The sequence below is a fragment of the Cornus florida genome, unplaced genomic scaffold (genome assembly GCF_030987335.1).
Source record: "Cornus florida cultivar Cherokee Brave unplaced genomic scaffold, ASM3098733v1 CherokeeBrave_3.0.0_Hap2_Chr03, whole genome shotgun sequence".
Lineage (NCBI taxonomy): Eukaryota > Viridiplantae > Streptophyta > Magnoliopsida > Cornales > Cornaceae > Cornus > Cornus florida.
The window spans coordinates 16,476,547-16,502,048 of NW_026775573.1; the positions used below are offsets into that span (position 1 = coordinate 16,476,547).

Genomic DNA, 25,502 nt, shown 5'->3' on the forward strand with positions numbered 1-25,502 from the left:
TCAAAAGTACACTTCATGAGATTCATAAAACTTTTCCCAAGTTTAATGTTCTTTTCCTTTTAAAGAATCAAATTTTTGGCTTTATGAAGGTTGGGGAAGAGGGTTTTATATCCAGTTTTTTTAAGTTTGGAAAATGTTTATTACCTACCTTATTTTTTACAATCTTGTTTTGATCAGAGGACAGGGAAGCTTCCTTTTTTTTACTGTTTTTGCACCAAAACAAAGGAAAAAAACAAAAAAGTACTCAAGCATACATACAAGTATATAAAACAAAAGAATAAACAAATTAATGTGCAAATACTCTTACATCAAGGATGTGATTCCATGACCATAACAGACCATACTCCAAAAGAGCATACTTCTTTTGACTATTAGAAATATACATACATATATATATATATATATATGAATTATATCATGACTTCTTTGATTAAATTCAATCCTGTGCATTTTCCATTATGTGGACTCAGTATGTCAAAAAGTTACTTTTGAGTATTCAACAAGATTAGCTTCTTGAGTTGAAATTAAGATCACCCAGAGGTCCCCTCATTAGCCATAATTACTGCATGGTAATTAATTTCACTTTTTTTTTCAAACTGTTTCTAGTCAAACAGTCTATATCATGTTCACATATAATTATTTAAGCAAATTCATAGTTGATGCTGATTTTGTACACGATTGACTTATAGGAAAACATAATTGAATATACATAAAATTTTACATAACTTGGGTAGGCTTAATTCAATCCAAATTAAGCCCCAAACTCCAACAATAAATAAAGCTGCTTTGAGTTCACATGTAAAATGGATTGGACTTGAGAATCCCACTTAAACCAATCAGATGAAAATTTTATGTTCTCTTTATGCAGTTCATTAATAGAAAATTAGAAAAAAAAAAAAAAAAAAAATCCAAAAAACAGCAGCAAAATTTTCTTGGATAGGTAAAGAGAAGTGAGAGAATCCTAGAAGAAGAAGAAGAAGAGAGAGACAGAGAGAGAGAGAGGATACAAATTGAGTATTTACTCAGCAATTTTGATATAGACAGATTTGAAAATGAAATCAACAATTTGATATCTAGTATCATATGTTACTCTAACCAAACTGGGGCATATTCAATCTGGGATATGTTTAATCTACAGTATTCACATAATGGTCGGTTAAGAAGTACAGTAAATTACAATAATTGCACAGTGCGTGTGAGACGGGAATAATGCATGTGTCTAGTGGTGGATTATGGGGTGCTCTAAGAGGCCGACACCATCATCCATCCCCCCCAAAAAAAGAGAGTACATAGTAGCTAGTGCAAAATCAGTCATAATTTTAAAACAATCAAGCTACTAGTGCTTATCCACATATTCAATGAACCAAATGGACCATACTTGGGACTTAAAAATATTTACAAGACTAGCATAAATATTCACCTCAAGAGTAAATTAACCATTACATAACAGAGAGAAGTTAAAACAGCCACACTGCTGAGTCTTCTTCACTTCCTAGGTACCAGAATACACAAAAGCCAAATTCCATACTATTTAAGGAACAACACTAAGTACCATAACACTAGATCATCAAACAACAACAGACAAAGCCAACAACAAAGAAAGCAAGAAGTGACATACCCCAACCATGCCAGCCAAACCAGCTCCACTTACAAAGTTTCCTGCAGGTGTGTTTGTGGCCAAGACAACCACCATCCAGTCATCTTCCGAACCAATGCCGACTCCGGTGTACTTTGATTTGTTGAGATACGTAGCATACGGGGAGTGGGTGTAGTTCGTGAGCACGAGAGTTGGAACTCGATTCGGGACACAGACGGGCAATATGACCCCATCTTTCGTGGTTTTGACGTTTGAGTGGCACTTCTTCAAAGCATCAGGATAGTTGGAAAACTCAGGTACGGTGCCAATCGCGCGAGTACAAGGTTGGTCCTCTAATTTGTCGGCGATTTCATCCGCCAGGCATTCCGCATTGTCGTTCTTTGCAAGTGGTGGCAGGCCGAGGGATGATCTGTATCTGTTAATGCCTTGAAGCAGATCATTTTCCTTATCTGCAAGTCAATAGGGTATTATATAGATTCATAAGTATGGTACCAGGTAAAGAAGAAAAAAGAATTGCACCAATAAATTTGAACATTGCTGCAGAAAAAATTTTAAACCATGACTTGTCATTTTTTGAATTGAAAGATATATGAATTTGTCAATTGAACCACAGGGTAGACGATCTTTAGGGTATCTTAGCAAGTCTAATACAAGTAAAATCTCTGTACTAGTCTGCACTATCTAATTTGCGTAGAGATCCAATATAGTGCGATATTGGAGGTTGCCAGTAAAGCTTTTGTTTCGTAATTGCACTCAGTAATCAAGATTAGCCATTCAAATAAGCACATGCCCTAACAAGCTATTAGAGTAATTGAATAGGTGCCACACTGATAGACAATCATTTCAATGCGCCAAGACATACCCTTAACTGAGAAAATAATGAAAATTAAGAATGAAAGCTTGATTCAGATGGTACTTGATTGAAAATAGTGATACTCATTCTGAAGATGGTGCCTTCGGCTCCCCCTTGGATGAACTCATGTGCAGCCCACTCGAACTCATCCTAAGGGGAGGAGCCTTGCTCGGCTCCCCCTTCGGTACTCTCTCTTTGGAGAGAGGACCATTTTCCTTTTCCCTATTTTCTCCTACCATTCAAATAAGCACGTGTCCTAACAAGCTATTAGAGTAATTGACTAGGTGCTACACTGATAGACAATCATTTCAATGCGCCGAGACATACCCTTAACTGAGAAAATAATGAAAATTAAGAATGAAAGCTTGATTCAGATGGTACTTGATTGAAAATAGTGATACTCATTCTGAAGATGGTGTCTTCGGCTCCCCCTTGGATGAACTCATGTGCAGCCCACTCGAACTCATCCTAAGGGGAGGAGCCTTGCTCGGCTCCCCCTTTCGGTGCTCTCTCTTTGGAGAGAGGACCATTTTCCTTTTTCCTATTTTCTCCTAGCACGATTAATGCACATTTTCCATATCACTAGTGTACTTATCTTAGCACTGGGCTTTTTTAGCAGGGGCGGTGTCTCCTCCGGAAGAGAAGAGTGTGGGGGTGTGTGTTGACTATCAAAATAAAATAAACTCTCTTTTACTGTCCTAATTTAAGAGATTGAAGTTAGATGCTACATTGATGCTTTGTTTGTATTTGTGTATCTCACTTACACTAATTCTAGACCTTTCTTGACATTCTCATATTATTGTATATTCTTCCAATAATATTCTCCCACAGAAATACCAGATAATATTTTCTCTATTTTCTAAAAATACAAGGCAAATTGGAAGACCATCTTGTTACTGTTTTTTTTTTTTTTTTTTTTTTTTTAATATTAAGAATATACTATTACCAATCAATCACAGAAAGCCACTTAGCACATTGGCAAAGGAAAGGAGAAAGAGTGCCCTACATGAAATTGTTTAATCTAACCGAGGGATTGGCATGAACATATATGTTTATTAACCTAACTTAGGGGGTCTCATTCTTTTCGAGGGCGTCCATTCCTGTGGTTAAAGTTAAACCGTCTGAAGTCTAGACGCAATATGGTACACAAGCTAATGCGAAAATGGTTTCAATATGAAATTTTTTTGGGATACTCATTTGATAAAATGATTCGAACCGTCTACCGGAAAAATGGGTATTTCAACAGGATATGTACTCCAGGTTTTTAATGTAATGACCTCAATCACCACTAAGCCATGAAACTAGTTTTGCAATTACAAAGCTTGGTTTGAATCTCCAAGTGAGATTGCACATTCTAGTAAAAGGGGTGAGTGACAAAGGTCTACTTATTGACATGGTTCATGTGCCATTGGGCCTTTTTTGGGTGGGAGCATTTCTCAAAGAGGTGCTACCTGGCTGAATAGGTCCACCACACAAGTGGTGGGGCCCTCTCACAATTATGTGAGTGGCAGGCCAATAGACCCCTGCCCTAAGTATGCCACTTTTCCTTCCTCTAAATCAGTTTTCACTCAAATTATTTTCTAAACGATCTCAATTTCAAAGAAAAGGGATGTATGCCTTTAAGTCACACAATTCTTCATTATAAGTGTCGCTCTCATGTTTTATGCATATTTTCGTTCAAATTCTTATTATTTATGATTTAATTTTGTTGCTCTTACATTTTCGCTCTCAAATTAGCTCCTGTTTTTGCTTTATGTTACTTAATGTACAGCCCCTCTCTAAAAGGAATTAAAACGAAAAAAAAAACACATATTTCTTTAATTCCCAAGTCCAATTTGCCACTTACTCTGTGTTTGGACCTACCCAAAAGCCAGAACCCATTTGTTATATAGTTGCAACTTAAAATGAGTTAGACCTAAACCAATCTTCAGGCTTCAACTCAAACTTCTCAAACCGAGCCCAACCATGATTGCATTTTTGAACTCGGGTTAAGCTCAGAGTCGGAGAAATCTTATTGAAAATTGGATTGATCTCTGAATTAGATAACTATAAATTCATGAAAAATAATTTCCAAGTAACTAACTAACTAACTTCCATATAATTCCTGAAGGGTATATTTTGTCATTTGAAATCTCTCCACTCCAAAAACCAAATCACATCATTCCAAACACAGCAGCTCTTACCGTTTTCCCTCCAATATGGCCCAGTCATCAACTGAGATGATGAATGACTCAAAGCCCAAAAATAAAATAATAATAATAATAGGAAACAAAACCAGGTCAAAACTCTAGTTTAACAGGAGTAATCAATTGATTAATAGTACCATTTATGCATTCAAATCCGAATTCTCATACAACAAACAAAATAACACACGTATATTTATATATAAAAAAGAAAATACAGAAAGAAACAATATGTCCCATATATATATATATATATATATATTTATAGAGAGAGAGAGGGGGTACCATCACAGATGACTGAATTAGATAACAAGACAATGACATTAAGCACCAGAAAGAGGGATAGAGGATACCGGAGAAATGCCATTGTTTCTGAACCAAAGAGTACGAGTTGATGAGTTTGTGTTATTACAAAGATTGTTGTCTCTCTTAATTTTTTATTCAGAAAGAGATATATAAACTTCATATATATATATATATATATATAAGCCTATTTGGCTTGGTTGTGAGTGTCTGAGAGTAAATTCCTTGTGCCCTCCTACTGTGGTGGTTAAAAAAGAGTGGAAGAAATTTTGGGCAACCAACTTACAGGTTGCCACTAGATTCGCCCTACACGTTTCAAACATGCAAATGACACACATATATGCTCTTCTTCCATATCCCATTTGTTCGTGTGACACCTCTCTCTCTCTAACACAAATATAATATGGTTTTTTTATATTTTATTTTAATTAATTTATTTATTTTTACAAGGCAAGAAATATCGGATTGAAATGATACTAAAATTTTATCATGACATGGATTCGAATTTTTATTATTATTTTTCGTTAAATAATTATATTTTGAATTGGAACATAAAAAATAAAATATGCACCACATTATTATCATTGTGCTTATATTAAAGCAATTTCATTACAAAAGAGTTGTTAATCAGTTTAAAAGCTTTGGTTGGAGATAACAGCTTAATTATAATGAAGGAATAGGTGAAATGAAAATTCAAGAGAGTCGTACGATATATTATAAATTATTTTTTATTTAAAATTTTATTTATTCAATTATTATATCATCACATCTTAAAATTTAAGAGTTTCAATTTTCTTTAAAATTTGATTTTTTTGGGTGAAAATATAAGGAAATTTAAGAGATTTGTACTAAAATCGAGAATATATATATAGTGTGTGTATATATATATATAAAAGGATCCAAAAGATTATTTATGAAAAGTTTAAGCAAATTGTATAATATTGTTCAAGAATATTTTTATGCAAAAAAAAAAACACAAAATGATATTTACTTTAGTATCCCGGGAGTCACGTGGGTTCCAACTCGTCCATGACGTCCGTTTCTACAGACGTGTCCGCTGCATGCGGAGTGGCAAGACACGTAGCCTCGTGCATATTGCCACGTTACACCACGCACCACCTCACACCTCTATATATAACTTCTGTATCTATCTATCATCCCACAGCAAGCTCAGTTATCATATACTCATATATGCTTTCTCGTCTTGTAGCTTCTTCAAAGAGTCTTAGCGGCAACAGTACTTCATCATCAACGTCACACAACCCACCTGAAAAGTCAGATTCTGGTGATCTCTGGTATTTTTCCTGCGAAGAAGGTAAATAGAGTGTTTGAGAGAATGGCTTCCGATGGCCGGCAGTTCCCTCCCCAAAGGCAGGAGACACAGCCTGGAAAAGAGCATCTCATGGACCCCACTCCTCAGGCTGCAACCCCTGAATACAAGCCCGCTAATAAGCTTCAAGTACCCTATCCCTCCTAACCTATTTATATATACTCTCATACACACACTGACACCGTGACACACACACACACACACACACACACGCATCCATGAATGATGCATTTATGAATTTTATGGGGACGCATTTCCTTATTATATATATATATGGAATTGCAACAATGTCAAATATATATATATATATATATTTTTCTTGTTTATTTATTTATTTATAAGAAATCATTGTTTGCTTGTTAAATTTCAGCATCCAGACCATAAATGGTATTTTTAAATTTTTTGAATCTTAGTCATATACATGTTTAACATCATTGGATATCTACATATATGCTTGTATATGTGTATATATTATGCCTGGATCATATCCATGGATATATACATTTATTGATTGTACAAATGCATTTGTTCAACATGTTTCAACATTATGGGTGAACCTTAAAAGTGTGACATACATGGTGGCTTATGCAGGGCAAGGTGGCACTTGTGACCGGCGGTGACTCCGGCATAGGCCGGGCCGTGTGCCACTGCTTCGTATTGGAAGGTGCAACCGTGGCCTTCACCTATGTGAAAGGCCACGAGGACAAGGATGCACAGGACACCCTCCAAATGCTAAAACGAGTGAAGAGCTCCGATGCGAAGGAGCCGATTGCAATAGCGGCCGACTTGGGTTTCGATGAGAATTGCAACAGAGTTGTCGACGAGGTGGTGAACGCCTATGGCCGGATTGACATTCTGGTCAACAATGCCGCCGAACAGTACAAGGCCACCACGGTTGAAGAAATTGATGAAGCTAGGCTTGAGAGGGTGTTTAGGACCAATATTTTTTCTTACTTCTTTATGGTCAGGTAATTTAGATACTTAAAACTATTTATTTATATTGTGGTTAAGGGCAAGCTAGCTTGAAAATATTCTTAGAAATAAAACAGAAATTAGTTTCAAAATAGTACAAAGTTCATTTGTTTGATAATTTTCTGAAAAAGAAGCTCCATTTTCAAGTAATTGTACCAAACAGAGAGTTAGGCCCTGTTTGTTTCAGGTTTTTGTGGACATTTTTTATTTTCTTGAAAATTGAACCAAATTCTTAAGAGTCTTAGCCTCTTAGGGCCTAAAACATGTTTCTATTTTCTCATGATTAAAAATTATTCAAAAATCTGTTTGGTTGACGAATTTTGAGAAACTGTCTTTTATAATTATTTTCAACCAAATAGACCCTTAAGCTTCTAGCTTTTTTAGGTTGCTCTACAATTTTGCTCCCAAAAATGAAATCAAGCATTCGTTTCCAAATTTAACTCCTTAAAATTATTTTATTTTATTTAATTATAATTTTTTACTATTGTTTTTTTTATATATGAGTAATGTGGTGGATGATGATGGACATTAATGGTGATGTTAGGCATGCTTTGAAGCACATGAAGCAAGGGAGCTCCATCATCAACACCACATCAGTGAATGCATACAAGGGGAATGCAAAGTTGCTGGACTACACAGCCACCAAAGGTGCAATTGTGGCATTCACTAGAGGACTTGCACTGCAGCTCGTGAGCAAAGGAATACGCGTCAATGGCGTCGCCCCCGGCCCGATCTGGACGCCGTTGATCCCGGCCTCGTTCAGCGAAGAGGAGAGTGCAAATTTTGGGTCGCAGGTGCCAATGAAGAGGGCTGGTCAGCCAATTGAGGTTGCTCCATGCTATGTCTTCCTTGCTTCTAATGTGGACTCCTCTTATATTACAGGACAAGTTCTTCACCCTAATGGTATGTCCTTCAATGACTTTTTACATGTTCAATTGACATGCTTAATGACTTTATTTACTTCTTCTTCTTATTATTTTTTTGGGTTTTTATTTATTTATTATTATTTTTTTGGGTGTTTATTTATTTATTTAATTTTTGCAGGAGGAACGATAGTTAACGCTTGAAGAATTGAAGGGTTTGTTGGGGGTGCCTTTAAGTTTCTTTTGTGGTGGTGTCTTTTGATATGTTTGTATGGTCCAAGGGGTATGTAATAGTACAATGCTTTTGTGTATGAAAGAATCCATTTCAAGAAAGTTTCTTGTTTAATTTAGGATCATCTCCCTGTGTGTTGTGTGTGTGTATGTGTGTGTGAAAATTACATTAGGCTTCATTAAATTTGTTAGCAAACTGGAAACGAAGATTTTTTTGTTATGGGAAGTGGGAACATAAAAGAATATATGATTGGGAAAAAGATCATACTGATGACTGTTTGGGCCTGAGATTTTGGGCCCCTCGTTTTCTTTTCAATTGTAGCAAGCTTGTGCTCCTGTTGGGTCCTCTCTTCACTTCTATTGTCTTTTGAACTACACTCCACCTTTGAATAGTTTGGTTTGAAACTGGTTTATATAAGTAATTTCAAATGATACATTTCCCATATTTATTGCAATTGGCAAACTATTATTTTTAAAAGTGAAAAAAAAAGGGTTAGTGTTGGAATAATGCAATGGTATTCATTCATGTATGGAGAAATATGTTAACTATGGATACTTCAGTGGATTAGTGTCTCGAGTGAATTTTGGAGTGTCAGATTTCAACTCTTTAGATCTAAATTAAAAAAAAAAAAAACTTGCGACAATATAAGAAAATAAGACATCAGTTTTATATATATATATATATATATATATATATATATATGTTATGCTTTTTATTTTAAAAATAATAACTAATTATCAGTTGGAGTACTAAATTCTAAAGACCCGAAGTATAGAATACTGGGCATGTTTATTTGGTTTGTAAGAAAGTAGTTCTCAAACAACTATAAAACACACTTTTTAAAAAAAATTATAAAACACAGTTTTTAGACTGAGTTTTTTAAAAACAATTTGTCAACCAATCAAGTTTTTTCACCAATTTTCATGATTTCCAGTTAAATAATAATAATAAAAAACTAGAACCAAACATGACCTTAACTATATATTAAATAGACAATACTTAGATACTCACTAGTGAAAATTTATAATATCTTCACCTTTTATGTGGTTCAATAAAAATAAAACACGTCATCTTTAATTAAACAAACAGGTCAGAAAAATAAAGAAATAGAAAATAAATCAGATCCTACCGGAATAAAACCGGGTTCATTTTTGGATTTTTTTATTTTTTATTTCTCTAGGGTTCAACCTCTGTCGCCTTCAGCCCTTTCTCCCCACCATTTTCTTCCTCTCAAGTTTCTAGTCTTAGACATCATCATTCAATTGTCAAAAATATTTGAAGGAGGTATGATCTATTATTATTATTTTTGTTTACATATTTAAGATTCTTTTTCTAGAAAAGGGTTTTTCATGAACGATTAAAATGGCAAGTTGATCGTTGGCCTCTGTGTTAAGTTTCTTTACAAATTCCATTCATTCTAAAACATAATCTGCATGGAAAGCCCTTTTCTATAAAAAGAATCCTAAATGCGTAAACAAAAAAATACAGATCACACCTCATTCAAATATTATTGGCAATTGAATGAAAAAGATGGTGGAGAGAGGGCTGAAGGATGTGCCGGAAAGAGAGAACCAGACTTCACTGACCCAATTTTATTTGAATAGAATCCGACTTATTTTCTCTTTCTTTATTTTTCTGACTTCTTTAAAAAAAAATAACTTTTTTAATTTTTATTGAACCACGTGAGAAGTGAGGATATTATATTATAGATCCTCACTAGTGAAATTTAAGTATTGTCCTAAATTATATATATATATATATATATATATATATATATATATAGACACACACACAGGGAAGGACGGCAGTCCACACAAGACGACGCAATCCAACCTACACACACCTGTCAGTTTTACATTGTTTCGCTTCTCTTGTAAGACTAAACATTCAACCAATGAAATGAATTTGGGCCAAGTGTATGAACTAAAGAAAACAAAGTTTCTAATCTCTAGAAGTATACGGCTATATATGCCTGCTCCTTTCATTTGATCAAACTGCTTAAGCTTTGAAAATGGTGATTTACGATGTGTTCTTGTCTTTCTGCGGTGTTGATACACGCAAGAATTTTACGGCCCACCTCTTGGCGCTTTGAAGCGGCATGGTTTATACACCTTCATAGATGACGCTAAGCTAAAAAGAGGAGGAGAAATTAGTCCTGGATTGATGAAATCAATCGAGGAATCCAGAGTTTCCATTATTGTATTCTCGAAAAGCTATGCGTCCTCAAGATGGTGCCTTGACGAGCTTGTCAAGATCATGGATTGCAAGAGGACGCTTCCGACGTTCGCTCACAGAGGGGTAGCTATGAAGAAGCATTTGCTAATCATATAAAGCAGTTCGACTTGGAATCGATGAAGAAATGGAGGTCGGCTCTGGCAGAGGCTGCCAATTTGTCTGGTTACATCCTGCAAAATGTGGCCAATGGGTACTTAATTATCTTTCTTCTCTTCCAAAAAGCAATCTGAAACATTTCCAGTTTGATCACTTTACCTATTTTGATTTTTGTTCTTTTCTTTTTAGGTGTGAGTCGATGTTTATTGAGTTTGTTGTTGGAGAAGTTGCAGATAAATTAAATCCTACATGCTTAAGTGTTGCAGAATACCCAATTGGAATACATCGTCTGGTTCAACAACTGAGCAAGTTTATGAGGTTGGAGTCAAATAGTGATGTTAGGATTGTTGCCACATGGGGGATTGGCGGAATAGGTAAGACTACAATTTCGAAAGCTATGTATAATTGCATATATCGTAAGTTTGAAAGTAGTTGCTTTCTTGCAAACGTTGGGCAAACTTCGATGCAACACAACGGCCTAGTTGAATTACAAGAAAAGCTTCTGTGCGATCTCCTAATGGATGGGAATCAAAGAATAAGAAGCGAGGATCATGGGATTGAGGTGATAAAAAAGAGAGCATGTTCTCGGAGGGTTCTTCTTGTTCTCGATGATGTGGATAACATCCGTCAATTGAGTGGATTGGCCATAAATCGTGATTTGTTATGTCCTGGAACTAGAATTAGGGGTGGCAATTCATATTCGTGGGTCGTATTCGTGTTATGTCAATGTAAGAGTATTATACTAAATAGGTAAACCCAAACCCAATCCATTTAATAATCGTGTCAAGATCCTCAATACTAACCCAACCTATTTATTAAACAGGTAAACGTGTTAACCCGTTTAATGACCTGTTTATCAAACCGAGACATTTAATATTTAATCAAATACTAAATAATAGAAAAAAATTGTTATAATTTACCCAAATTTTCAAAATAAAAAGAAAAATCATAAGGCATAGACAAGGTTTATGTTGAAATGACTTAACTATCTATAATAATTGGGTTTAAATAGATAACATATTACATATGTTATTATGGTCATATTCACAATTATAATATGTTGAGTTAAATGGGTTATAAATAGGTTACACGGGTTGAACTCCTCAACCCTAACCCGACACGGTTAAATAAACGGGTTAATCGTGTTGACCCTTTTATGACCCAAACCCGTTTATGCCAAACTCAAACCCTTTTAACTCGTGTTGTGTTCGTGTCGTGTCGTAATTTGCCACCCCTCTAGAATCATAGTATCAACTAGAGATTTGGCTTCAGTATCTTCGCTTCGAGTAGATGAGGTGTATAATCTTGAGGAGTTGAATAAGGAGGAATCTCTTCGACTCTTTACTTGGCATGCCTTTAGGAGAGACTGTCCTCTAGAAGACTATGAAATCATCTCTTAGGAAGTAGTGAGTTATGCTAAGGGGCTTCCTTTACTTCTTAAAATCTTAGGTTCCCTTTTGTTGGACAGACCCATACCCCAATGGATAAGTGAATTGAAGAAGTTGAAAAAGATTCCTCCTAAGGATGTTCAAGGAAAACTAAGATCGAGCTTTGATTCACTTGATGATGAACAGAAGGGTTTATTCCTAGATATTGCACTGTTTTTTTGTTGGAATGAACCAAGATTTGCCAATTGAAATACTAGAAGGTTGCGGTTTCTTCCCAGAATCTAATATTGAGTTTCTATCTCGTCGTTGCCTTGTAAGCATTGATAGGAATAACAGGCTAGTGATGCATGAATTGATTCAAAACATGGCCAGAGAGATCATCCGGCAAGAATCTCCTGAAGAGCCCGGTGAACGTAGTAGGTTGTGAGATCCTGAGAACATTCTCTACGTATTGAGAAATAACACCGTAAGAATTCAAAGCATTAACTAACTACATATATTGTCATTGTGGGCGGTCTTATTCACTATAAAAATGCCATAGCACACGACAAATCATGAAAGTCACACAATCTGGACTGTGAAACAATTTTTCAACAAAATGTTTAATATATTTATGTATATTGTTATATCTGCAACTTACCTTTCATAAAAAAATAATTAAAAAAAAACTTTATCATCAGGGGACAAAAGCAGTTCAAGGCTTAGTCCTGAACTTCTCAGAATCAGAAGAGTTGCAACTAAATGCGAAGACGTTTACAAGGATAGAGAGGCTGAGACTGCTTCATCTCAATAATGTCCATCTAAGTGGAAGCTTACATCTCTCTGGAAGACTTGTATGGTTATCTTGGAAAGGATTTTCCTTATAATATTTACCATCAACCTTAATTACGGATAATCTGGTTGCCGTTGACTTGAGCTATAGCAAGCTCAAACAACTTTGGAGAGGAACAAAGGTACGAGGATGCTACTGTTTTCATCTCCTTCAAACTTAATTAATCGAATGACAAGCATATAAATTTGTTATCCCTTTGTGTTCCTTGTAGGTTTTGTATAAATTGAAATATCTGAATCTCGGTCATTGCTATTTTTTGATCAAAACTCCGGAATTCACGGGGTTCACCAGTCTTGAGGAATTGTTGCTTAATGATTGTACAAAGCTAACAGAGGTTCACCCATCTATTGGACGTCTGAAAAACCTTCTTGTCTTGAAAATGAAGAATTGCCCAAATCTTGAGAAATTTCCCCTTAGCATTTTCATGTTGAATTGTCTCCATGATTTCAATCTGTCCGGCTGCTCCAAATTAAAATGGCCAACATTTTTTCGAAGATCGCCACCTCAATCAAGCTTTGCGTCGTTACAGTTATCATCCAGCATCAGGAAATTATATTTGAAAAACTGCAATATAACATATGTGCCCAGTGAAATTGGTAGTTTGGTGTCCCTGGAATTTTTGAATCTTAGTAGAAACAAAATTTCTAACCTACCAACTACCACCACTAGCCTTCCGCTACTAAAGTCCCTAACTGTAAACCAATGTACTCGGCTTGAATCAGTTCCGGCTCTTCCAGTGAATTTATTGAGATTGAATGCAATCTACTGCACATCATTGCAAAGCATATCAATGGAATCAAAAGTAGAAGAATCACCATTCATGATTTTTTACGGTTGTCCCAAATTAGTCAACAACAATTTTGCATATAATTTTAGAAGAAATCTCCTCCGTTATCAGGTATGCTACTCTGTTTTCTTTTTCCTATATATATGTATATAGTACTAAAAACCAGGCTTATTATTTTAAATGACAAATGTTCATGTTTTGATTATACATAAAAAAAAAAGAGCTAGCAAAAAGAAGCATTTGAATCGCATAGGTCAGGTCGTTTGGACTGATCACTATACTTATTTGAGCTGCAGGGACTGCGGGAACAAGGTGAGTTCAACATTTTTCTTTCTGAGAGCGAGTTTCCAAGGTGGTGCAACTACGAGTGTGAGGGAGGAGTCTTACATTTTCGGATCCCTCAGCCCTTGGGTCAGATAATTCAAGGGTTTATTCTCTGTGGTTCTTTTACTGGCTGCAGCTTCAATCAAGATGGTGATTCTAGGGGATCAATTCCAAGTTTCGAGCATAATATGTGGCTCTCCTACATACCAATTCAGAGCCATCAACTTGAATTGGGGGAGGGGGAGTTGCATGGCGGAGATGAAGTGGTGATAGAACTAGAATCAATACTCTATTGTTGGCGGGTGAAGAAGTGTGGGGTTAGTCTGGTTTACCAGGGTGAAGAGAAGTATCCCGACTCGTATATTTATGATGCCTCACATCACTCAATCGCTAATGCCTCAGATATTCCTTTAGTAAATGAAAATGTGCTTGCGGTACAGGTATCGGATTATGAATTTCTTGATGAGGGACCGATTCTAATGACATTTCCTCACCTTTTAAGATTGATGGTTAAGAGAAATGGACTTGTAATCAGACGTCTGAAGAGCAGATGACATGCCTATGCCACGTTGGATGGATTCAGAGCAATATTTGGCTCCTATAGGCCGACTATGTATAATTTTTCATAGTAAATGGCAGTGGAGATTGTGTGATATGATCTATAAGCATAAAACTAATTAGTGGATACGAATAGCACTACAAAGCATGAGAAAATGGCTCTTAGAGCAATGAAGCAACCACTTTATTGAAACAATCTATTAGTAGTAATAATTAACTTTAGGTTTGTGTCGATTAATCCTTTTGATCTCATTAGTAACAGCAGCAACTTGTTCTTCGAGTTCCTTAACTGGTCATATTGAGGACACTAATGAACTCGAAGATAATTAATAAAATAGAAAGAGATGGGAGGGCTCAGATATCTGATACGAGATGATAGGGTTCTAGGCCCTAAATTGATCCTTGGTAGAAAAAAAGAAGAAGAAGGAAATAACATATTTCCTAAATCAAGCAAATAATAATTGGAAAAAAAGGCCTAATATAGACTTCTAATAATATTGGTTTCCAAAAAAAATACCATGTTCAAATTAGTAGCATAGATTGGGGATAATATCATTGTAGCTCAAGAGTTGTTAAGGGAATATCATAGAAACCTTTACTCACCTAGATGCACCCTAAAGGTTGATATCAACAAAGCCTATGATAACCTAAACTGGCAGTCTCTAATTAACCTTCTTGAGCTCATGAATTTCCCAATGGTGTTCATTTCTTGGGTTAAAACTTGTATTTCTTCAGCATCATTTTCGGTTTCTGTAGATGGAGAATTATGTGGATTTTTCAATAGTATTAAAGGCTTGAGGCTAGGGATCCTCTATCCCCCTACCTATTTGTGATTGCAATGGACTGCTTCTCCTCAAAATACCAATATCTTGACATCCAATAATCTATAATTTACCTTTCATTGAAGATGTAAAGTCTTGAGGATTTCCCACATTTCATTTGCTGATGATGATGGGGAAATTCAGTCAACAAGAACCCTTAAGAAAGCACTTGACACATTCTCAAACCTGTCTGGCCTTTACCCCAATCCCAATAAAGTCCATCTTTACTCCAGTTCTGTCTCTAGCACCTCAAAGAATGATATATGCTCCTTATTTCAGTTGTGGCATTTTACCATTTAGATATCTTGGTATTCCTCTTGTTACAATCAGGCTTAGTGCAGCTGATTGCCAGTCACTCATTGACATCATGCTCTCAAGAATTACTAATCAGATTGCAAGAGCTCTTTCTTTTGTAGGAAGGCTACAATTGATTCAGTCTACTTTGTTTTGTATCACATTTACGGACAAACCTGCTTATCAGTTTGCAATAAAATTGACAACATTCTCCAAAGATTTCTATGGGCAAGTTTAGGGCAAAAGTTACTTGGGAAGAAGTGTGCAGGCCAAAGGAAAATGGAGGACTAGGAATACCTAACATCCAAATGTGGAACAAAGCTTGAATATTAAGACGCATCATTACAGGTAAACGATGACAGCTTTTGGAAGATTTGGACTCACAAATATCTGATCAAGCACAAGACTCTATGGGATATCAAAATTACAAGCAAAATTACCTGGTTCTGGAGGAAATAGTGAGTTATTTACATGGAATGGTTACGGAATTATACTTTAAAAATATCTAGAGGGGGGTAAATAGATTCAATTCGTACTATTGCCCGATTTTTGCTTCTTTTAAATTTACAAAAATAAAACTAAAAAACAAAGCCACAAAGCAATAAATGAATTTCTTTATTACGCCAATACGTCCGCATTCGGATCCTCTGCGGTGGTACAAAATGTGGTGTATCTCAAAGCCTAAAGGATCTTTACTTTACTAATGGTACCGAAACTGTAAGAAAAATAATATTATAAATCAACACTCAATGGGGCGTCTAGAAATTTTGGAAATAATATGCTGAAATGGAGATTTGACCATGTTGATTTCAAACTTCCACTTCTATAAAACTCTATTTCTCCCTTTAAGATTTAAGATATGAAGATTTTCTCTGCAGTAATAATAGTTTGATGGATAACGCTTACATTCTCTATATTTTTAGTCTTTTCTTTTTTTCCTTATCCTTCGTTTCTTGTTCTGAATCATCTCATCACATTCTCAGGGAAAAGGTAAGTGTTTGGTTGCTGAGAAACTAAACTAAGTATAAGAAACCAAATTTTGATCTATCATATCTTTGTAGTTTTCTATAAAAAAATCAATCTGTTTCAGCTAAGCCAAGTATGGGTGTATTTTTTAGGGCACCTAGTTTTTGTGAAAGTAAAATTGCAACTACAGTTTCTTTTCTTACACTTTCTCGTCTGCCAGACAGAGCTAATTGCCCAAGCAGTACAGTAACCACTGTGACCTTTAACTGGAATGGATTTTATCTGTTTTATTCATAAAATTACCTTTCATGTCAGTCGAATTTTGACATTTTTATAAGTGAAAAAACCTTATTCCCAAGTTATGCAGATGCTTCATAATATTTAACTTACAATAATTTCTGCAGATGCTCCATCCATTGGTCATCCATCCATTGTGCGTCAGTATATACATATCTGCCTGGGTTGGTTCCTCTCCATTAGGCCTCTTCTTATGCTGTTCTGAGACAGAGAATAACATTGAAGTTTAGAATAATTATTTGGATCTCAGACTACCAATGCTGCTACACTTAATGAACAAAATAGCTTACCTCCTCCTCACGTATTTGTGCAAAGCTTTTTGACCCTGCTATGTGTATATTTTTTTGCTTAGAAAGATTGGCAGTATTAGTAATGCTACGCTCCTAAAAATAAGAAAAACGTATTAAAGATAGCAATCAGTACAAGGCTTTGAAAATAGGGCTGACAGATTATTTTATTTGTTGGTGTCCAGTGGTAGTAGAAACTGAGAAAATTTTCAATTGGTTGCTGCAGAAACTGAGATTTTTTTCACACCTGTCCTTTGCCTGAGTTCCAAAATTGAACTAGGGTCTGCCACTGCTGTGGCAGGACTCGGTCGTCACAATCTGCCAATTACTGTTCACCAGTCTCATGTGTCTTGTAATGCTTCTTCGAAGTTCTTCCACTTCCTACCCATCAATTGCAGGACCCATGTTTTAACATAGTCTGGAATCTCAAATTTTTCCCTACATCAAATGCAAACAAATTGCCATCAATGTTAACATTACTAATATAATATAGGAAAAAAATTATATGATGCTTCATACCAAGACTATCTTCCAAACGTTTTCTTAAAGCTGATACCGTAAATTCCTCCAATCAGTAAAATGCAGGGGCAGCAACTCAGTGCTCCGTGCTATAGTACCTAGAAATTGACCCAAAGTGCCACCTTCTTTTTCAATGGGCTGTCCCAATTCATTAAAAGGAAGAAAATGAGTTACCTGATTCATGAATATTTTCAATATCTAAAAAAATAATAATATATACTTCTTACTATACTGGCAAAAAGAAATACGTATTAGATGCTATATATATATATATATATATGTATTATAAACATATACGAGCAGAAATGAATAATGAACTAACCAATTAAAAATGAAGCAAACAAATTAACAAGTAGCAACTTATTAGTGACTGAAGCAAACCTAACAAGTACATTAAGAACTTATACAGTTGCAACTATAATTAAAAGGGTTAAGTGCACTAAACCCCCCTAAACTATGACCCGATTGCAATAAACCCCCCTTAACTAAAAATAACCCCCTAAACTATATGATTGTTGCACTCTGGGACAATCTGTTAACCAACCGTTAATATAAAAAGTAATTTACCTTTCTGCCCTTAAGTTGAACTACAACTTTTCTTTCATTTTTCAACTTGATATGCTGACGTGGCACAGCAATCATACTGACCAGTTAAAAAATGACAGCACATCACCACCTTATCATAATACAAAAAAAGTATATGATATTTTCGGTTATATCCACCTCTAGTGCCAATATATATATATATATATATATATATAGATACACACACACACACCAAATTGTTCCTTGTTAACTTGCAAAGAGGATTATGTTGCAACCAACTCTTCCCTAATTCTCCCTTTTCCTGTCATGATCGATTTCATCCATTCATTTTTTTCTCTTTATATTTTATTGTTTCACTCATGAAGGAATTATCACATGAGGATTTCAATTTTTCTAACCCAAATTGATGGTTGAATGGTGGTTGCGGAGTGGCAGAAGTGGAGGTTAAGCGAAAGACCAGTGAGAGAGAAAAAAAAGCACAATAAAATCCAGGGGGAGTTCTTGTCATCAACTAGGGATTTTTAATTTTCTACATATATGTGTGTGTGTGTATATATATATATGTATATCCATCATCTTGTGATTGGTTTGTTGACCAAAGAATGACAAAAAACAGAGGAACACTCTGTTGGTGAGGGGCTTAAATTTTTAAAAGGATAAGGCATTGAGGTGGTTGAGAAGATAACACTGTTACTTCGAAGAGTGCTCAAAAAGAGAACAATCTGCTCAGAAAAGGGATTGTCTCTGTCGACATTCCGATCAGTAGCTTTGATGAGATCGGGGTCTGTGTAGTTATGGGTTTGATTGCGTCAACGGGAAGAAAGAGAATGTGATGCAAATGAGTTGAAAACATGTACACAAAAACTGAGTATGGTTCCCGCAAATGAAAATGAAGATGCAGAAAGAGAGTAAGAGCGAGCTGAAGATTGAGAAAGAGAGAGAGAGAGAATCAATATGGTTCTCACAATTCTTTGCTAAGAAAGATTTTTATGGTTTCTTCAATTTGAGAATTTTCGTTCAAATATATATATGTATATATATATAAAAGGCATGTGTGTGTGTATATATATGGTCTAACAGTCCTAAGGGTATATATGGAATTTTAAATTTTGACCCAGGCACATGGTTAAATATGAGACGGAAAGTTAACAATTTTGGAATTTTTGCAACAAAGGTGATAGTTTAGGGGGTTAAGTGTCTCTTTGATAGTTCAAGGGGGTTTTTTGAGAAAGAGAAGAAAGTTCAAGGGGCTTTAGTGCACTTAACCCTAATTAAAATTGAAACAAACAACACCAATGAGAGCACTAAAATTACAGAATAGCTGCAAAATCCATATCAGAAGAGACTACAATTCACAGCTAAACAATATAATAAAATATACAATAAGCTGGAATTTGCAAGTGCATGTGACATAACCAAAGATTAATAGAAGTAATTAAGCGCGTCTAAGTCAAGCAACAGAATGCCTTTTCTTATCCCAAACTGCCTTCAATATGTATATTCTGATCTATTTAGGTTTTCATTAAAAGGAAGACATATGTATCAGTATACCTTCAGCTTCAGCAGTACTGCAATATTGAGATGGGCTCGACTGTTCTAGAATGGAACTAAACTTGCTTTGTGTATGTAACAACTGCTGCATTTGCATGCGGAAAGTTGTTGAGTTTGTATGGAGCTACTCTGTTGAGTTTGCACCAAGCCAATTTGTTGTGTTTGCATGGAGACAGCCTGATGAATCCACTGTCCACTAGAACTTGGTTGGACCATATGAGGTTGCTTCTGCAGTGTCTCTTGTGCTCCACTTGTCATGGAGCCCTTAGCACATTTGGCTTTCTTAGTACGCCTCATATTTCCTGAAAATTCCAACAATACCAAATTAGATAATTATAAACCATAATACTAAGTTTAAACCATCATGCTTTCATTTCCATGCTTATCCATGGTAAAGCCAAAAAAAAAAATCCAGATAAGGATCTGTAGCCATGTGATGTAAGAAGCCAAGAAGGTGAGAATAGGGATCTGTTTTCATCATTAACAATCAACACAAAAGCATTGGAATAGTAATAAATAGATAAACGAAAGCAGTTACAGGGGGATGACCAGCAATATTCGATCAAACATAGAGAAATTAAAGTGGAAATGATCATCATCCTTATTATTTATGAAAGAATATATGTAATAAAATCTACAATTATAGCCATAATTCAGTGATCATCACTAGTATACAAAGGAAACGAGTGAGAATAGCTTAATGGAGTTGGCATTGAGAGCACCAATATTATGACCAATAATTGAGAGAGAGTTGGATCTCACTTGGGTAATCTGATGTATTCACTAGAATCACTGCAATGTTTTACCAAAATTAAAATACCAAACCAACAAACTTCCATATTCTATTTCAAAGACTATCATTCTTTGTAAACAAGATCTTATATGCCTACTGACACTACTAAAGATTATAAAATAAAGCATCAGTTAAAGAAAACATTAGCATAAGTTCAACATCCAAATAATTGCAGTCTATCCAATAACAAAAACACATCGATTTGTCAATCCAAGAATAAGGGATGAGAAAAAGCTGATCTCTAAAGCTTACTTAAGAGTCTAAAGTTGGCTACAAAGGCGAGCAGTTTATAGACTAAATGCAAGTAGTGTTATTTTGTATTCCCTGCATTAAATTTTGTGAGCAAATGGCAAGCTGATTCTTTGTAACTAATGCCTACATGAAAGAGAAAATACTAGTCCTTTTTATGGAAGATAAAGAATTACTTTACATGTTAGCATACCCTCAATAATTTATTTTTCACTACAAAGACTCTTCTCCTAATGGAAATTAATCTCAATTAATCAGAAACTGAGTAAAGAAACAGCATTTAGTTAGAACAAAGAATCCAACACTAATTCAATATCCAAGAAGGTGAAGGTATGTGATGTGAAGCAATTTAGTGCAATCTTAAACCACTAATTGCAATTCTTGTATTATCTATTTTTTTATAAGTAATGAAATGGGCTTGATCGGATAAATATGGCCAGGTTATGCAAGAAAGAAAAAAAAGAGCTTCTAACAAATTACTGAAATTTTTGTTAGCAAATGCAAGTTCGGGTTCAATCATCTTAGATAAAAGTAAAAATATTGCGAGACTTTTGTTCACTTCACATGAACCATGAAACCCTAAATTTAAGAACATTTAAAAAAAATATGAAAATCAAAATAATTCAAAAGTTAAACAATCAATTATACCCAAAATTCAGCCAAGCGTTCAAAAATTCGGACCAAATGTATACACTTGTAAAAATTAAATAATCTCATAAAAAATTAAATACAATGAACTAGTACAATAATCGTCCATTAAATCAAATTCAAGGCAAAACTAGTATAAAAAGTTATACATCAGAAAGAACAGTAGCATACGTATAAATATATATAGGTATGATATGAAGGTTTAGGAGAGAGTAATGACTAATGTATATAAATATTACATCTGCAGATACATGTACATAGAACGTGTAGAACTTGTATAGCTGTGTGCACAAACAATCAAGTTCTACACGTTCTATATACATTTATGGGCTTTGTTGGACATCACATCCCACATTCCCACATTCCCACATTCCCACTCCTTGTTAACTCATGCTTTCTAGCCACTGGGACCAGAAGTATTTGGTGTGAATTTGTCCCCTTTGACTGCATGTAGTGCAGAGAAGAGCACACCATGAGCTCATCAACGGACCCATGAAATTGTGTGAGGTGGTGCAATAGTGGATTTTTTTTTTTTTTGTTGGGGGATATTAAAATTTCATAGGTATATAATTCGGAAAAGGAAAAATCGCTAGTATAAATACTAATATATATATATATACTTATATATATCAGTGGGGGCAATTACCCCCACTGACCATATACTAGGTCCGTGCTAGAACTGATATCTATTGTTTTTTTTTTTCTTTTTTCTTTTCTTCCATATCAATGTCCTCCATCAGTTTGTACATGCACTTTGACTGCATTTATCATTTGAATATGAATCAATATCTACGGTTACAACAACTAGATGTTCTCCACAGTTTGAAAGTATACCCTACTGGTGGCTAAAGTTTCGAGACAATGTTCATTTAGCCAATCGGGCATGTTTGAAGCAAATTCAATGAAGAATGCCTTCTTAATGAAAGTTGTCGGGAAGGCTTTATTTGTTTCTGCAAAATTACTATATAGAAAATGCTGATTTTTTTTTTTTTAAATAATAATAATAATAATAACCACAAATTCTGAAAGCTAGCTTCCACTGTTGATTCTTAAAATTGTAATCACCCCCTTCTTCTAAAGAAAAGTGTCCTTTTTATAGTGGCATTTTCAATTAAAAGAATCGCAAACAGTCAGAAGCTACGACAAATATATATATAATATATATATCTAAATTTTAAATATTCACATTATGGTTCTGTAGCCACAAATAATCAATTGCATGCAGAACAAGGAATCATATGTCAAGATCAATTAAAAATTGAAACAGAGTTCAAAACCAGCTTCAAATTCTTAGAAAGCTTGGGTTTCATACAATATGCACCTATTAAATTGAACAAATTCAAATATCACGAATAAACATCAATCCCCAATTAAAGCATGAATTCCAACAAAACCAAAGCAATGCTGATGGAATTTACCTTCGAGCGGACAAAAATGAATATAACACTGATTGTTGGCCAGTTTTGACAAATCAATATCGATTTACCTCCAAAATCAAATAGAACAGACCGATTAACGAACTCAACAGCTGGGTTGGCAATTATGGTTTCGATTTCTCTCTAAAATGTACATGAAGCTCTGGATTGAAAATGTTGGTAACAGAGAGAAAAGATCCTGACTACTTCACTATGAAGCTAGGGTTTCGATTTCTATCTGAAATGTAAACGTAAGGCGAATGTTTATGCATGTAACGGAAGGCTGAGTCTAAGCAAACGAGAGGGTAAACTCTGCTCACTGTATTATTATACGCGAGAAGAGAGAGTCAACAAAAAATAATAATAATAATAATAAATAGGGTAAATTAGTCTGACCTCTCATAAGGTTTGTCTTAATTACCCTCGACTTAAAGTTGTGAAATTTTTTTCTTCAGTCTTTCTGAAATTTGATTGACTCAACTCTAACACCCTTGCCGTTAATTTGTAATTTTAAATTTCTAAAAATACCCTTATACAAAATAAAATGATAAAATTAACTTTATTAATACTGTTAAATGAACCATAAAATTTCAAAGCAAAATACCCTTAATATTTTAACACTTAATTAATATAATATGTATATATAACCAATTTTTATTTATTTATCAAGCAAGCTTTTAAAATTAAATTTTATAATCACATAATTTTATTTTTAAGTGTAAAATTTACAAAAATTAGTTACCAAGCTTTTAAAACTAAATTAATATAGTAATTAAATTTCAGATTGATATATATGTAGAATTAAAAATTTATAATACACTAGTAATAAAATATATGTAAATAAGTTTATATTTAGTTTTTTTTTTTTTGCTCAAGGACATTTTTGTACTTTCATTACAAAAGTTAACAGTTTTAACTTCAACAAGAGGTGTCAGAGTAATTTTGTCAAAATCTATGGGTAATATAGCTAAACTCCTAATAAATTATTGTGAGGGGGAGTGAAAAACATTTTATAGCATGTGATTCATATATCACCTTCATTAGTATTAATGGCGGGTAGAAATAGAGCTCAACTTCCTCTTCTACATTATTTTATTTTTATTTACAATTCCTCTTCTATATTTAACAAAACTTAGAAAAAAATAATAATGTGCTTGATAATATATAAATATTTTATTAAACTGAAATTGATAATGTAAGAAGGGTAATTCTGTCATTATAAATTATAAGGTTATTTTGGTCGACAAAATGATGCAACTGTTGCACGATTCTATTAGTTTTAAACGGGAAACTAACGGGAGGGAGTGGTTGATAGACTTTTTTAAACATTAAGAGAGTAATATGATAGTTTCTTCAGTTGAGGGGTTAGTTTAAAGTTTTTGAAAACAATAGAGGGGTTTTATGATTTTAACCGTTGTATTTAACTCTCCTGTATTACTCCATCCATCCCGAAAGACCTTCACTCACAAGTCACAACATAAACAGTTGAGAGTCCTAATTCCTTTCAAATTCAGTGTTATATATATGATTTGGTATTCTGTCATTTGATCTCTTGTTTGAGCTTTGAAAATGGCAGATTAAGTGGAAGCTACAGACATCTCTCTGGAAGACTTGCAAGGCAACCTGTTCCGGCAGGGTAGATGTTATGGATAATCTAGTTGCGATTGACTAGAGCTATGGCAAGCTCAAGGAAGTCTGGAGAGGAGCAAAGGTGCGATGATACTACTATTACTATTTTCATCTCCTTCAAATTTAATTAATAGGATGACGTGCATGGAAATCTATTTTTCTTTTTGTTGTTGTTAGGTTTTGTACAAATTGAAATACCTCAATCTCAGTCATTCTTATTTCTTGATCGAGACTCCAGACTTCATGGGATTGAACAGTCTTTAGAAATTATTGCTTAATAATTGTACAAAGCTAGTAAACGTTCACCAATCTATTGGATGTCTGAAAAATCTTATTGTCTTGGATATGAAGAATTGTCAGAACCTTCAGAGAATTCTCCCAAGGCTATATTTGGCTGCATGGAATTGGAATTAGTAGAATTGAAATTTTTTTTATTCAATTTTGAATTATTTTTTCTTTAATTCTAAAACTGCAATTCTATATATGCTGCTTAACATAGTCTTATCATTTTCATGTTGAATTCTCCCTTGATTTGTGTGTAACATACCGAGAGAGAAGATTGGTAGATTGAGGAGTTTCAAATCAATGCAAAGTATAGTCTAAATTTAGCAATTTGAATTTAATTACATAAAAAAAAAAAAATGTATGGATTGATTTGAGAGGAATTAATTCTCTCCTCCTTATGGACCTTTTTTCAAACACGACGTGCGTTTTATACGTGAGAAGCTTGCGTGTGCTTTGTGCCAATGGGCTACTTTGTATTTGGGTTTATCCACTAACCTTTCAAAAAAAAAAAAAAAAAAATTGGAATTACAAAATTAATTAAATTCAATAACGAAGTTTTCATTTGAGAGTCAAATTAATTAATTTCATCAAATTCATTCGTTTTTCTAGATAAAGTATTGCTCTACATGATTTTATGCAAATTAATATA

The 25,502-nt window shown here is 34.5% G+C and overlaps 3 protein-coding genes and 1 long non-coding RNA gene across 7 annotated transcripts; 2 read left to right on the plus strand and 2 right to left on the minus strand.

Moving 5' to 3' along the window:
* Positions 1-1,567: 1,567 nt before the first annotated feature.
* On the minus strand, positions 1,568-5,000 carry LOC132301175 (uncharacterized GPI-anchored protein At3g06035). Its single transcript, XM_059798450.1, has 2 exons — positions 4,919-5,000; positions 1,568-2,046 (listed from the first exon to the last, which is right to left on the minus strand). The coding sequence occupies exons 1-2, from the start codon at positions 4,998-5,000 to the stop codon at positions 1,568-1,570; spliced, it is 561 nt and encodes a 186-aa protein (XP_059654433.1).
* On the plus strand, positions 1,757-8,637 carry LOC132298671 (glucose and ribitol dehydrogenase). 2 transcript variants are annotated; one of them, XM_059795063.1, is made up of 5 exons: positions 1,757-1,779; positions 6,272-6,395; positions 6,858-7,234; positions 7,783-8,141; positions 8,283-8,637. In XM_059795063.1, exons 2-5 carry the CDS (start codon positions 6,273-6,275, stop codon positions 8,303-8,305), a joined length of 882 nt encoding a protein of 293 aa, XP_059651046.1. In that variant the 5' UTR covers positions 1,757-1,779; position 6,272; the 3' UTR covers positions 8,306-8,637. The 2 variants fall into 2 exon arrangements, with proteins under 2 accessions (XP_059651046.1, XP_059651045.1); XM_059795062.1 differs by lacking the exon at positions 1,757-1,779 and having other exon boundaries at positions 6,273-6,395; positions 7,783-8,637.
* Positions 8,638-10,255: 1,618 nt separating this feature from the next.
* On the plus strand, positions 10,256-12,270 carry LOC132299699 (disease resistance protein Roq1-like). Its single transcript, XM_059796467.1, has 2 exons — positions 10,256-10,758; positions 10,854-12,270. The coding sequence occupies exons 1-2, from the start codon at positions 10,685-10,687 to the stop codon at positions 11,416-11,418; spliced, it is 639 nt and encodes a 212-aa protein (XP_059652450.1). The 5' UTR covers positions 10,256-10,684; the 3' UTR covers positions 11,419-12,270.
* A 1,112-nt stretch (positions 12,271-13,382) lies between these two features.
* On the minus strand, positions 13,383-23,287 carry LOC132299700 (uncharacterized). 3 transcript variants are annotated; one of them, XR_009480164.1, is made up of 6 exons: positions 22,943-23,287; positions 19,835-20,136; positions 17,738-17,875; positions 17,222-17,656; positions 13,538-17,132; positions 13,383-13,448 (listed from the first exon to the last, which is right to left on the minus strand). It is a non-coding gene; the product is annotated as an uncharacterized LOC132299700 (long non-coding RNA). The 3 variants fall into 3 exon arrangements; XR_009480162.1 differs by lacking the exon at positions 13,383-13,448 and having other exon boundaries at positions 13,572-13,649; positions 17,025-17,132; XR_009480163.1 differs by lacking the exon at positions 13,383-13,448 and having other exon boundaries at positions 14,727-17,132; positions 17,222-17,314; positions 17,466-17,656.
* Between the last annotated feature and the right edge of the window lie 2,215 nt (positions 23,288-25,502).

Excerpts from the sequence above, each read along its gene's own strand:
- LOC132301175 (XM_059798450.1), bottom strand. The coding sequence starts at position 5,000 with ATGGCATTTCTCCGGTATCCTCTATCCCTCTTTCTGGTGCTTAATGTC. Across the intron at positions 2,047-4,918 it reads TAATTCAGTCATCTGTGATG|ATAAGGAAAATGATCTGCTT; the intron begins GTACCCCCTCTC and ends ATTGACTTGCAG.
- LOC132298671 (XM_059795062.1), top strand. The coding sequence starts at position 6,273 with ATGGCTTCCGATGGCCGGCAGTTCCCTCCCCAAAGGCAGGAGACACAG. Across the intron at positions 6,396-6,857 it reads AGCCCGCTAATAAGCTTCAA|GGCAAGGTGGCACTTGTGAC; the intron begins GTACCCTATCCC and ends TGGCTTATGCAG. Across the intron at positions 7,235-7,782 it reads TCTTACTTCTTTATGGTCAG|GCATGCTTTGAAGCACATGA; the intron begins GTAATTTAGATA and ends TGGTGATGTTAG.
- LOC132299699 (XM_059796467.1), top strand. The coding sequence starts at position 10,685 with ATGAAGAAATGGAGGTCGGCTCTGGCAGAGGCTGCCAATTTGTCTGGT. Across the intron at positions 10,759-10,853 it reads CTGCAAAATGTGGCCAATGG|GTGTGAGTCGATGTTTATTG; the intron begins GTACTTAATTAT and ends TTTTCTTTTTAG.